We start from the raw sequence: 14,352 nt of genomic DNA, 5'->3' as shown, positions 1-14,352 counted from the left end.
GCCAAAATTAGCTACTTACCATAAAAGAACCGACTTACAACCTTTCAGTTCCAGGCCCGACCTAAAAACAAATTCTTGAATGCAATGACTTACCATCTAACAACACAATTTACCAGCAAAAAGTTGTCCAGACTCAGAGAACTCAGGCTTTCTTTGGCTTAATGCGCTTCACGCGGGAATACAAGAAGACTCCAGCAAGAGCAATTCCAGTGCCTGCGTCAAATCCAAGGCAAAAGGATCTCTATGACTGGATTGTAAGGGTAGCAGTATAATGGAGCTAACTTCAAATAATTTTGATACTATTTTCCCAAGTTTTAACTATGTCTATCTACCACACATGTAACTTACCAAGAGTACTTATAAATAAATAAATAAATAAAAAGGAACTTACCAAGAGTGTTGATAGGAGAGACGGCCGTTTTGAAAACGAGGACAGAGCTAACTATAACCACCACTCGCTTCACACAATTTCCGACAGAGTGGGTAACAGGCGATACCCTCTGCAATATCATGTAGGAAACCTGCACAGTTCAACTCATTAAGTCAGCACTGTTTCTAGTATGGATCAAAGTAGATAACAAAACGATGACAATGAAGAAGCGAAGGCCCATTTGAAGTCTCGATGCTTTAGAAGGGTATTGACTTGCATCCAGTGATTTTCACCCTCTCTATCTTTCTATTAAAAAAGTACTCAAATATGGCTAAAATTTGTCTTTTTGCATAGGAAATGCTATGTTGACTAAATATCTTTGACTTGTATAAACCCCCCCCCCCCTCTCTCTCTCTCTCTCTCTCTCTCTCTCTCTCTCTCTCTCTCATGCACTATAGGATTTATCTCGGTAAGACACTCCAGCATTGAATTTCTAACAACTCATACATCATGGTAGTGGTACAAGGGGATTAGTGACTCAGCAAGATGCTCTAGCATTGAGTTTCTAAGAACTAAGACATCATAGTTTGGGTGAAATAATTATATGCACATAGTTTTAGAGAATAGCAGCAATCTGATTTTAACTTAAAAATGAATTTAAACATTCCCAAAACAATAGATGACACTGTCCAGTAATTGATAACAATATTTATTTTTGCATTTATTTCAATATTTAAAAAGAACAATGATGGAAACCTTAAATATAAGAAGCACAGAATTCTATAAAGGCCATAATTCACAAATATAATACAAAATAATTTGGAAAAGGCCTCACCTGCTGATAGGCATGGAAGCAGAGTGCAGCCAAAAGAGACCTGGTGTATACTTGTTTAACATTTAATCCCTGGCAAGGAATATGATATATTCAAATTAATCGGCAGCACATCCATTAAAGATCGCTTTGTTGAGTAAACTCAGGATTAAACAATTTGTAGCAGCTTTTAGCACTTAAAAAATTACTCACAGATGCCTATACAAGAACACTCACAGCTGATTGGAGGTATGCAGGAGTAAACTTGACACCTTCCATGAAGATAGCCACAGGAGATAACAAGAAAAAGGACATTACAGTTATTACTGAGAAGAGAGTAATGTTGTCCAAAGATTCCTGCAAATGGATAAGGAAATGGTGATGCACAAATTCAAAAAAGAAAAAAAATCAACAGCAGAATGCAGTAGAACAGACCAACTGCATGCAACTGTTGTATAGTTTTTAACAATCAAGACATAAAATCAACACAATTAAGAAGATTTGAATCTGGAGAATGTAGACTACCTCTTTATTAACCATGACTTTTTTGCTAAGGACATTACGAGATTGGTTTGACAAATTGGAAGCCATTGCACTCCAGAATCCAGCCCTTCTCAAAAATATAATGGTAAGATCATATATAATGTATAAGGACAACAACTTGAGTAATATTGAAATCTGAACAAGATTTTAGGTAGAGATATCATACCAGTTAAAAGAGGCCTCTGTGACTGATGCCAGTGCCACTCCACCAACAATTGGCATAAGGGAAGCAACCACCCATGCAGTGGGCATCTGTATAAGCATGAAGAAAATATCTAGAGTTGGAACCGATTGATGAGTGATACTCATGTAATTATCATCAACAATTCTTGCAAGTTATGAATTCAACTAAAACCAGAAATCATTTTCACAATTATTTATTTTATAAGTAGAAATCATCTTCACAATTTACGAACAAAAAGGAAATTTTTTTTTATTGGCACTACGTGTCCGGGAACAAAATCCTAACTAATCCCGGGGGTGCACAGGTCCTTGGCAAGGAGTTTCCTGCAAGTGCACCTTGAGTAATTCAAGGGAAAATTCCCCAATCCGATGGCCACTAGAGATTTTTTGCACCCAGTGGGATTCGAAACTTAGACTTGAAGGGAGCATACCTCCAAGACCAAGGCCTTTACCAATTGAGCCAACCCCTAGGGGTTAGAACAAAAAGGAAATGTTAATGGGCACTGTAGATGTCAATGTTATCATTTGTAGAACTATATGGTCAATAAGCTTAATTTCTATTTCTACCAGGGCATCCTGGAGATCCAAATAAATATATGGGAACAAAAAAGGAAAGGAAATCCGCACCTCTCCAAGAAACATAGCAGAGAGGACAACTGAGAAGAAGGGCTCCATAGCTTTGATCGTGTGAGTGAATGACACTGCAACTTTTCCAAGACTCATATTCGTGAAAAGGTTCCCTAACGTGTGCACCACTGCCAGTGGCAGTATAGCAGCAAGCTGGCAAGAAGTCGCATAAAAATTAGAATCACTACATGAAATCAATTCCCAAATATTAGATCCTAAAACCTCCACATGATCTGAAATACCTGTGAACCACTAATTTTGGGCCTTTTATAGAGATTAAGACCCCACATGAGCGAAACAAGTACAGTACCGACGGCTAACTGAACCATGGTGACAGTTACAGGGTATGGGTACACCTTCAAAACCTGTGAACAAAAAAATTACAAACAATGATCCACACTCTTACAAAAATCAAGTGCGATAATCTATAGTCAAGTGGATAATTGAACTGAAATATTTCAATATGAACAAAGGCTGAAGTAGCAAGGTTAATCTTAATTTCAATTCTCTGAGAAAGTTAAGGTCCTTACGGTCTTGCCATTAAGCAATATCAACTACAAACAGAGCTCAGAGTCTCAGATAAAATTACTTAACCTTTATTATTTTTTTCCTCTCAACCGATTAAAAAATAAATTACTTCGGGCTCTCAAAGAGGTCTTTCTCAGAACACTTTCCATCAAGAGAGACAACTAAGAAAAAAAAAAAAGTTTCGTTAATTTACACGCCCCAATAATTTTTTTCCCAAAAAGGCAAAATATGCATCAGTTGTTTGGCTTCATTGGCTAAGTTATCTAACAGTACACCTGTTCAAAAATTAACATTTCCACATATTTTTACATTCAAAGCTAACAGTGTAATAGAAACTCATCCTCCCAAAACTAATAAAGAAATCACACACTCAAACCCAACAAAATACATAACCACCACCGGCAACTTCGAAAACCATCGCCAACAGAGCAATGACAACACATTCACTCGATTGTCAAAACTATATCAGCTTCATAATAAAATCAAGCAATCCAAAAAAAAAAAAAACCCCAAATTCCGGAAAACAAAAGACCGGAGCCCGAACCTGCTTGTTGTAGATATTGAAGTAGATGTTGAAGAGGTACCAGAGGCCAAACAACGCTCCGAGCTCCAACGTCTTCCATGTGCTGCTGGACTCGGCGCTCTCGGGCACCGAGGCAGCCCTAACCTCGAAACTACTCGTTCGTGGATTGGAATCAGGCGCTGGGGCGGAGGTCCAAGGCCTGAGCTTGAACGGGGACGACGAGGACAGAGACCAGGATCGGCGAGGCATGTGAGGAGAGGAGAAGGAAACATTGGGGGAGAGGGAGAGATCGCGGGGATCCGAAAAGGAAGAGGCGCGCACGGGGTCGAATGACCTAGGGTAGAAGGTCGAGTTCGAAGGCCTGCGAGTCTTCGTGGGGAGAGGGAGTGAGGGCGAGAGAATGAACGCCGTGCTCTGCATTTTTCGGGGCCAAAGCTTGGGATCTCTGAATGCGAGCGAGCGAGCGAGAGAGAGAGAGAGAGAGAGAGGGGGGGGGGGCGGCTTTGGAAAGTCCGCCAAGGCAACTGAGATTGGTGGAACAGTCAACAGTGCTATTGCCTGCGTGCGGGGAAGAGGACGTGAACAGAAAAAGGAAACGGAAAATCAAAATGCTCGCATATTCTTTCTGCTCGATTCTATTTTTATAGTCGGTTATGAGTTGAGGTCATTTTATTATTATTTATCATTATTTATAAATCATCTTAATTTATCTCTAAATTTAAACAGAACGGCTGTTTATATTCCAATTTAAGAGATTGATGGACGAAATATGATTAGCGATTGAATCAAGTTGAGAATTGCTAAGTATACCAAGATATTTTTTGCCCTTTAGAAGAAAATGCGATGTTTTTTAAATAATTAATTAAAGTTGGTATTTATAATTTTTAGATTTTTATTGTGTTGTTAATGCTCGCCATGTTTTATTGGCACACGTGGGAGGGCAGGGGAGTTGGTGGCTGCCACTAGCGTGGGAGTGGGACCGTCGTTCAAACGGGCCACCGTCAATTAATTAGCATCATCTTACTTAGCGCATTTCTCTTAAAAATAAAAAATAAAATAAAATATCTGTAGTGCACGCTGCATTTAAAAAAAAAAAATTAAATAAATATGAGATTTATATATAAAAAATAATAATTATTTAATAATAAATCTTACCCAATCTATAACTAAAATTACTTGGCTCGGACTTGCAAATGGACATGCCGGCGTCAAAAAATTAAAATTTCTTACATACATGAATCTAATGCTGTGGGAGTGAACCATATGGATTACTTAGGTCTCGTTTGCTTTTAGAAAACATATCAACTCATCTCATCTTATCTCATTTCATCATTAGAACTTTCTCAAATCTCCATATAAAATAAAATAAGCAATTCAACTTTTTTAAATCCTAAAATAAAAATAATATTAAAAAATATATTTTAATAATATTTTATTCAACTTTTTAACTTTAATCTCATATCATTTCATCTCTAAAAACAAATAAACCTAAAAGTAAAAGGATCCCAACCAGACATCTCTTTTTTGATTTCTTTCCCACGCCGAGTACTTTGCGGGATTAAACAAAAGAGTAGTGTTAGGTTGTCACTCAGTAATGACTGCTCGACGTACCACTTAATATAAATTTATTTTTTTTATTTTTTCATTTATTTTTATATATTTTTTAATATATTTAAATATTTAAAAAAAAAACTAATACACTAAAAGAAAAAAATTTAAAAAATAAAATAAAATATATGAGCGACTAAATGAGAGGACAAACAGGCGGCTGGAATAAAAGGAAAGTTAGACTTGTGTGTGTCTGTTTTTGTCGCTGTCATTTTGGCTGTACAGGATGATAGGGCCCAAAATTTAGTGGGAAGCTTGAAGCTGATCGGTCAATCTTTTTGGTTTGTAGATATTTTTGTGTATAAAGTATGAAGGCATTGTGACTAAACCAATTTTGGGATCTGAATCTGATAAGATTTCGATATAAAGGCATGGTTCTTTCATTGCATGAATGCCAATATCAATATCAAAATTACAGTAAGATCTCTGATATCAGCATGCTTTTCTCTTCTTTTCCCTTTGCTTTTTTGATCAGTTGGAATAGGATCTATCACTGTAACAGAACATACCCATTTTAGAAGGAATGAGAAACAAATGAGCTTTATTTAAGAAAAATAAAATAAAATGCATCTTGGTTAATGGAAACTCCGGAATTTCAGCAGCTCCATTCCACAACCCATAAATCCTGTGAACATGGAAACGTTAATAACTGAAATTGATGGCAGTCTGGTGTAATGACAAATACAAGTGTGGATGTATGCATGCCTTGATATTATTACACTTCTTAAGGCATGCATTCTTTGAGCACTTGCATGGAAGACGCAGATGCCTACAAGGTAACAAGAAGACACAGACTTCCTTAACTACACAAGCCCTAAAAGTCATCTGTTTCTTCATGAAACTGAATTTCCAGAACCATTTTTTAATTAAAAAAAAGAGTTGCAACCTGCTTTATTCTCTCCATTAGTTGCTTGTTCTTGTGGTTCATATTCTTTTTTTCAAGCTCCTTCACACCTAACTTCCTATCAATTCCTATGGCACCCAGAAAAGAAACCTTGTTTCTTTGCTTAAGGTCCCTCGCATCCTTGAGGAAGTTTTCTTACTATTTCAAATACAACAATGAAGAATTGGTTGTAAAGCTCTAGTTTAAAGAGAAGCCTCAAGTCTATCACCAACTGATTTCCAGAAGTCAGCTTCAAAGTGATGATTCCACCCATAACAGAGGATAGAACATTACTTCTGACTCTTTCACTTTGAAGAAAAATGCAGATATTGTTAAGATCGGGTATGTTTACGACACCATAAGCTGATTCCTGGATTAGGCTATTACCGAAAGTTTAATAAACCGAGCAAAGTCTTCTTTCTGCCAATCAATCTCATTTTTCAGATTTTACCATACTTACAATGGAATATATTCATAATATTCCAATATATATATATGATAATATGACTTATTCTCTATCATATTTAGTTTATTGTGTAAATCAATTAGTATCGTTGATTTATTGTATTTTCATTGTTTCTCTGACCTCATTCACCTATAAATAAGAATAGATGTTATGTATTCAATGACAATTAAGAATAAGTAAACAATTCCTCTTCCGAACAGCCCATCTGCAATTATGAGTTTAACTGTCCCCCAATCAAAATTGGACATGTAGTAAATTTCATAAATGTAAACTACAGAAGGCCTCACCTAATTAAACCCATCTAAGATTGAAAAAAAAAATACTCTTCATTTGTCCATGCTAAAGCAGATCACTATCGTCGCCCACCACAGTATGTCTTTTCGTCTTTTCTAGGCACTCGGCGTCGCCCGCCATAGTAGCCGTCGCCCACCAAGCTTTTGCAAGGAAATGTTCTCCACCAAGCCATCACCCACTCAATGGTTTAATTTTTGCACTTTGTAATTGTTATAGTACTGCTTGTAATCTAGGTAATATGTCAGCATATTAAGCTCATCTTAGAGGTATTGATAACACAGTAGAGGCATTGGGCAGCAAGTGTTTGTAAAAAAAGACTCAAAGAAATCAAGCTTAAGTGTGTCGATCATCACATCCAATGAAGCACATGCACTAAGTGGGTCTTGAATTTTGTTATAACCATGTAATTTTTTAATGTAAATTACAGTTTTTTCTTTTTTTTTTTGGAAAAGAAGAATTTGCTAGTAAGAATGGGAAATAATTAACTTCATGTATTTCATATTGTGCCTAGCTTCAGTTTTTTTTTTTTTCCTTGTGTTTACTGTTATTTTGTGCTTCTTATTTTTATAACAAAGGACCAAATTTGGAGTTCCAATAGCGATGAAGTTGAGAACATGATGAGTCACAAATCTGTAGAAGGTGAAGATGTAGGTTGTGAACGTAGAAGATGTTGTGAATGTGGAAGATAGAGTTCGTGTGGATGATGATGTGAATGTGGAAAATGAAGTGAATGTGGAAGATGGAGTGAATATGGAAGATGGAGTCCGTGTGGATGATGGAGTGAATGCGGAAGATGGAGTTAGTGTGGATGACGAAGTGAATTTGATTTCTTCTTTGAATAGTGGTCCTTTGGAGCCATTTATCGGTATGGTACTTGCTGATGTAAAAAATGCCGAAACATTTTACAAGGCATATGCAAGAAGAAAAAATTTTGTTATTCGGACCAATCATACATGATTGTCAAAAGAGGAGAAAAAACTGATTACAGTAGATTATGTTTGCTCAAGGGAATGATTTCGACGAGAAATGAGCAAACAAAAAGAACAAACAATTTCGAAACCTACTTAGACAAAAATTGGATGTAAAGCAATAATGGGGATTGAAAGAAATGGTGAAAAGTGGATAGTATGTAAGTTTGTGATTGAAGATAACCACATGCTACTTACATTGAGAAATACTACTTTGCTTCGTGTACATAAGGGAGTCACACGTGTCAAAAAAAACTTATTATGACTTTGAATGAGTTCGGTGTACCGACAAGGAAGATAATATCGGTGTTGAGTAAAGAATTAGGATGACTTTAATGTTGGTTGTATTGGCAAGAATGTGAAAATTACTTGGGGAACAAAAGAAGAAAATTATTTGAAGAGGAAGATGCACAAAGGTTATATGCCTATTTTCTTGATCGACAATGCAAAGAGCTTAGATTTGTGTACTCCATGCAAGTTAATGAGAATGAGGTTATGGGAAGTTGTTTTTGGGCAGAAGCAAGATCAAGAGCGTCATACCAATATTTTGGGATATTGTCACATTTGATGCCACATATTTGACAAATATTTATAAGATGTCTTTTGTGTCATTTTCTAGAGTTAACTATCATCACCAAGCCATAATGTTTGGTTGTACCTTGTTAGTTAACGAAACAATCGAATCATAGACTTGATTATTGAGAAGAAGGTAAGACGCAATGCTTGGAAGTGTCCATTCAACTATAATTACTGATGATGACAAAGCTATGGCGAAAGCCATCGTAGAGGTACTCCCAAATACAATTCATAGGTTGTGCTTGCGGCACATTTTACAAAAAATTTCTGAACATTTGGCTCATGTATATAACAGATTTCCAGACTTTCAAAAAGATTTCCGTCATTTTATTCATGAGACAATTACAACTGATGAGTTTGAGCAAGAATGAAGTTTTATATTAGTGAAGTATGAGTTAGGAGATAATATTTGGCTGCAAAATATTTATAAACGATGAGAGTTCGGCTTGCTTGCGTTCAACATTTTATGCCGGTATGTCAACAACTCAAAGAAGTGAAAATATGAATAAGTTTTTTTCAAGGATTATATTCATTCTAGCACTATGGTTAGTGACTTTGTGTATCAATATGAGAAAGTATTAGATGCACATTATTTTAAAAAGAAAGAAAAAGATGTGCGAACAAAATCTACACAGGTCATATTGAAAACATGTCACAAAATTGAAGAAGAGGTTGTCATAGTCTACGCAAGAAAGTTTTTCATGATCTTTTAAGATGAGCTTTTCAGTAGTCAACGCTATAAATCAACCAAATTTTTTAAAAATGGCGAAAGCAAGACTTATAGAGTGGTACCTCATGGTAAAGAAACATATCTCTATTATGTGACCTTGGAGAGTGGAGAAGATAAGTAACATGTACATGCCATATGTTTGAGTTTAGGGAAATTCTCTGTAGGCATATTTTGTGTGTACTTGGCAAGAAATCAAAATTAGATAGTTTGTCACAGTATTATATTCTAGAAAAATGGACTATCAATGCTAAGAGTTAACCCATTATTGACATACTCATCCCCGAAAGGCATGTAATGCCACAGAATGATCTAGCAATGAGAAAAATCAAGTTGATGATGCAATTTTACGTCATTGCAGAACTTGGGACCAAGTCAACAGAAAAACTCACCCACCTCTCTCTTGCCTTAGACAAGGTCTATAAAGAGCTACTTTTGATGAAAAATCATGGTGATATTCAAGATACAAATTGCCCAAGTGGAGGGAAGTCAACCAATGATTCCCATAACAAAAGAAGTCCGGTTGTCTCAAATTTTTCATAGACGGTATAGGATCCTTCACGGGTCCCAACGAAAGGGTGCCCAAAATCTTTGAGAGCAAAGAACCCAAAAGATATGCAACCAACAAAGAAAAGACGTTCTAATATTTGCAAAAATGAGAGACATGCTAGGAACAACTGTCCTTCAATGAGGTATTGTAGCTTTTGAATATTCGTGATTTATAAGTTTTTAATCAAAGATCTAAAATTTTTATTTTTGGTATTTGTTGTTGTTTATCTAGGAATATTGGACATACAGCTAAGGTCGATAACACTAAGTTGGATTCTTAATTGAAATTTGCATATGCATGTGATTAAAACTTTTTTTTTTTTTTTGTTATATTATGGATATAAGTCCTTAAATGTAATGTGATTCTTTTTTAAATTCAAGTTGTATATAATTATTGGTTTTCTGATTAATGTGACAGGAGGGTTAAGAAGTTTTTGAAGCTTGTGAAGCATTTGTGTTTTGAAGTTGATGAGCTTTTGTGGATTGAAACTTGTGAAATGTTTGTGGAGTGAATCGAAGCTTGTGAAGCTTTCTTTTTTAAGCTTATGTATTTGGCATCAAGTGTTTTGAACTTATGTAATTATGAATATTTGATGGAGGATTGCATTTATGTAATTCTTAGCATGAGTTTGATTGCACTCATGTAATTCTAAACATGAGTTTTGAAATTCAACTATTAGTTTTGAATTACGGGCATCTTATAGTTTGGTTTTAGCTTTATGTAGTTATTGCAAAACCTATCCATAAGTTGTCCAAAACCTGTCCATAACATTTTAAAACATTGACCAAAACTTGTTCATATCAATCGAAAACATGATCTTCCAAGACATGTTCATAACATTGACTAAAGCCAGCTCAATACATCACATGTTCATTAAATTCACTAAACACTACTAATTACATCACATATTCATTACAATCAATTTTCCAAAGCTAAAACAACTTATATGAGTCAAAACACTACCTGACATTTACTAATGTTTTTGGGATACATAAAAATTACAGTAGAAATCGCAATAAAAAATTACCACGATGTCAACAATGCTTTCAAGGTTCTATTATACTTCTTCTCCATTGCTTTATATTTGGCTTGTGTCATCATTACATGTTCATTAAATAATCTCTCATTCTTCGTTGAGCTAAATCCAACGTCATCTTGGAGCATGGGTTTTGTTCACTCTCAAGATCAATCCATTTAAAAATCTACATTGTTTATTGATCTTATAGTTTGTGCAGTTGTAAAATCTTCTACCAAAACTATTACCTTTTTTAGAGATTTGGAGTTTTGATGGAATGCCACAATAGCAAAGTGGTGTGTCCAAACTTGCTTTGTCTTTCCCTCTTAAAGTCCACGTACTTGAATCAATATTAGTATTTGAACTTGTCATTTGCTGAAAAATAGATAAATATTGTTATTGGTCCTCTCTCTTGAGCAGATGGGGTTTTCTCTCTATGCTTCCTAGGAACATAGAGTTTGTGTCTCTTCGATCTCCTTGATACATAGAGTTTATTGCTTGTCTCAGTTGATCTTACACACATGGAAGAAGAGATTTCTCATCTTTGTAAGGGCCTCAAGCTCTCGGAAGAGGAACAGCAATAATACTACCTAACGGAGTAGGAATTTACGCCTTCTCAGGATCTCAGCAACTTGTGCCTTGTTGCACTGGTAATTGCAGATAGAGAAGTGAATAAAGGAGCCTTCAAAGCAACAATGACTAGGCTATGGAATGGTGAAAGTGGGATTTCTTTCAAAGATTTAGGAAGAAACAAGTTCCTGCTCGAGTTTCATAACTCCGCCGTGAGAACCAGGGTGTTAACTGGTCGACCTTGGTCTTTCAACAGAAACTTAATTTGTATTCAGGAGTGTAAAGGCAGGCTAGCCTTAAAAAGAAATCGAGTTTTCTCTAGAACCGTTTTGGCTCCAACTCCATGATCTCCCATTTGCTGCTATGAACAAAAGAACGGGTGAGAAGCTCGAGACCAGTGCAGGTAAGGTCATCATGGTGGATGTTGATGAAAAAGGAAGAGCATGGGGGAGTCCTACGTGTGAAGGTGATGATTGACCTCTCTAAACCTTTGACAAGGGGTTGTGTAATTAATGTAGGCGATGCTCGTTCCTGGATACCCTTCAAATACGAAAGACTACCCTCATTTTGCTACCACTATGGTATAGTTTTGCACACTCAGCTCAAATGCTCAAGATATATCTCAGATGGATTGAAGACTTCTCAAGATTTAGCCTTTGACCCGAAGCTTATTCATACAAAGAGATGATGTTATGTAGCTTGTTCCATTCCTGCAACTGTGCTTTACAAAAAACCAGACTATCATCTGCAAAAAAGATGTTGTTAACAGACAAAGAGCCTCTAGTAATTTGGGAAGCCAGATATTAAGCCCTTTTGTTCAGATTGATTCAGTGCATAAGTGAGAACTTCTGAGCATAAAATGAACAGGTAGGGTGAGAGTGGATCTCCTTGATGAATACCCCTCGAAGGCTTGAAGGGAGATTGAGGTGAACCGTTTAGAAGAATAGAGTAAGAAACAGTACTAATGCATTGCATAACCAGCTCAATCCACTCCTTAACAAACCCCATTCTTTGAAGCACATGCTGCACAAACAACCACTCTAGCCTATTATATGCCTTGCTCATATTTAGCTTGAGTGTCATAAAACCTTCCTTGTGATTCTTCCTTTTGTTCTGCATTGAGTGCATTAGTTCATATGCCACGATTGTGTTATCAGAGATCATCCTTCCTGGAACAAACGCACTTTGGGTGTCGGAGATTATAAGAGGCGGAATGGATTTAAGACGATTTGCCATAACCTTTGCAATGATTTTGTAAAAAACATTGCAAAGGCTTATGGGTCTATAATCGGAACCAAACAAAGGGGATTTCTTCTTGGGGATAAGGGTGGTAAAAGTGTGGTTGATTGATTGGAAATTTGACTTGGTATTAAGGAATTCTAGAACAGTAGCAACCACATCATCACCAACAGTTTGCCAGTAGTTTTGGAAGAAAATAGCAGGGAATCCATCTGGTCCCGGGGAGCCCAGAGGATTCATATAAAAAATGGCTAGCTCAATCTCCTCTCTAGAGTAAGCTTTTGTTAGGGAAGAATTCATCTCTTGCGTGACCGTTGGTCTGAAGTCTTCCAATAGAGAGTCAGGAGCTGTAGGATTAGAGGTAGTAAAGAGGTCTCTAAAAGCTGATTGGAATTCACTCCCAATGTCATCCGAATTTGTCAAGGTCTGTCCCACATCAGTTTGGAGTTTCTGTATAAGATTTTTCTGTTTTCAAATTGATGCACATTTGTGAAAAAATTTAATGTTCCTATCACTATCTTTGAGCCATCTATGCTTGGCTCTTTGCCTCCACTTAAGATCCATTGCCTCTAAAGACACATCTAATTCTTTCTGTACAATTCGAATCTGGTCATTATCTAACCCAGAGTTGGAAGCTTGCAAAGATCTCAACAGTTTAGTTTTGGTATTTAATTCCTGTTGATGAGAATTTCTAAAGAAATTAGACCACTCTCTCAGTTGGTATCTGCATCTCTCAAGTCCCCTTCTAGTGACATCTGCCTTAGAACCTGATTGTAGTGAGCCTCGACAAGCCCTTTTGATCACAAACTCACAACCCTCCTGTTTGGCCCACGAAGCTTCATATCTAAAAACTCTTTTGTTACTGATAGAAGAGGGAATAAAGAAGGAGCTTGATATGAGAAGAGGTTGTGATCAGAACAAATGGTAGGGAGGATGGAAACTGAGTTAGAGTAAAAAAGGTCCTGCCATGCACAGTTTGCTAGTCCCCTATCCAATCTTTCTCTTGTGAAGTTAGGACCCTCACGGTTATTGCACCAGGTAAAAAGGGAGCCCTCAAAGCCCAATGATCTCAGTAAGGGACAAGCATCAGACATTGACACCAAACACGAGGTCCTTTGGAATCTACTGTGGAAGCTTAAAGTGCCTAACAAAATAAAAATGTTTCTCTGGAGATCAGCCAAGGAAATCCTTCCCACCAAAGTAAACCTACACAAAAGGAAGATCATTGGCTCACCATTGTGTCCTACATGTTTACTTCATCCAGAAACCGTATCCCATGTTCTATGGATGTGTAAAGCAGCTCAGGATGTTTGGAGTATTAGCTCAAGAAGAATACAAAAAAGTAAGACTGAGGAGGCACCTTTTTATGATTTACTTTCAGAGCTTCTATCCACACTTCCACCAGAGGAACATACTAAATTAGCTCTCACAGCTAAGGAACTTTGGTTCAGAAGGAACAAGTTCATTTTTGAATCCAAATTCGCCTCACCTCAGCAGGTCTTAAAACTGGTCTCTACTAGCATTACAAACTTGGAAGAGCTTGAAAGAAACCAGCAGAAGACATCTTCTCAGATTCAACGTACAGCTAGGTGGTGCAAGCCTCCAAACAATTTCTACAAATTAAACTGGGATGCAGTCATTGACAAGGCTAAATGCAGGGTGGGTATCGGGGTGTCAATCAGAGATTGGTTGGGTCTCGTGACAGCAACTCTCAGAAGCCCTTGTAACTCCTTTCCCGATCTACTCTTGGGAGAAGCATTAGCTGCCTTGTGAGCAGTACAGTTTGGTATTGAACTTGGTCTAAAATACGTCATCTTCGAAGGGGACTCAAAACAAGTGGTACATGGCATAAATGGCGCAGCTGAAGACTG

At 36.8% G+C, this 14,352-nt stretch overlaps 1 protein-coding gene across 1 annotated transcript; it reads right to left on the bottom strand.

Annotated features, from left to right (window-relative positions):
* Positions 1 to 4,198, bottom strand: LOC121235453 (triose phosphate/phosphate translocator, non-green plastid, chloroplastic-like). The gene is made up of 9 exons (XM_041131800.1): positions 3,607 to 4,198; positions 2,777 to 2,899; positions 2,535 to 2,687; positions 1,891 to 1,976; positions 1,707 to 1,791; positions 1,419 to 1,538; positions 1,206 to 1,274; positions 392 to 521; positions 1 to 213 (listed from the first exon to the last, which is right to left on the bottom strand). The coding sequence occupies exons 1-9, from the start codon at positions 4,003 to 4,005 to the stop codon at positions 143 to 145; spliced, it is 1,236 nt and encodes a 411-aa protein (XP_040987734.1). The 5' UTR covers positions 4,006 to 4,198; the 3' UTR covers positions 1 to 142.
* Positions 4,199 to 14,352: the final 10,154 nt, after the last annotated feature.

This window comes from Juglans microcarpa x Juglans regia, chromosome 6D, assembly GCF_004785595.1.
Source record: "Juglans microcarpa x Juglans regia isolate MS1-56 chromosome 6D, Jm3101_v1.0, whole genome shotgun sequence".
NCBI lineage: Eukaryota > Viridiplantae > Streptophyta > Magnoliopsida > Fagales > Juglandaceae > Juglans > Juglans microcarpa x Juglans regia.
Note: the sequence above shows the minus strand (reverse complement) of the source record. Positions and strands in the feature narration are given on the sequence as shown.

Excerpts from the sequence above, each read along its gene's own strand:
- LOC121235453 (XM_041131800.1), bottom strand. The coding sequence starts at position 4,005 with ATGCAGAGCACGGCGTTCATTCTCTCGCCCTCACTCCCTCTCCCCACG. Across the intron at positions 1,539-1,706 it reads AAGTCATGGTTAATAAAGAG|GAATCTTTGGACAACATTAC; the intron begins GTAGTCTACATT and ends ATCCATTTGCAG. Across the intron at positions 1,275-1,418 it reads CTGCATACCTCCAATCAGCT|GGATTAAATGTTAAACAAGT; the intron begins GTGAGTGTTCTT and ends ATTCCTTGCCAG.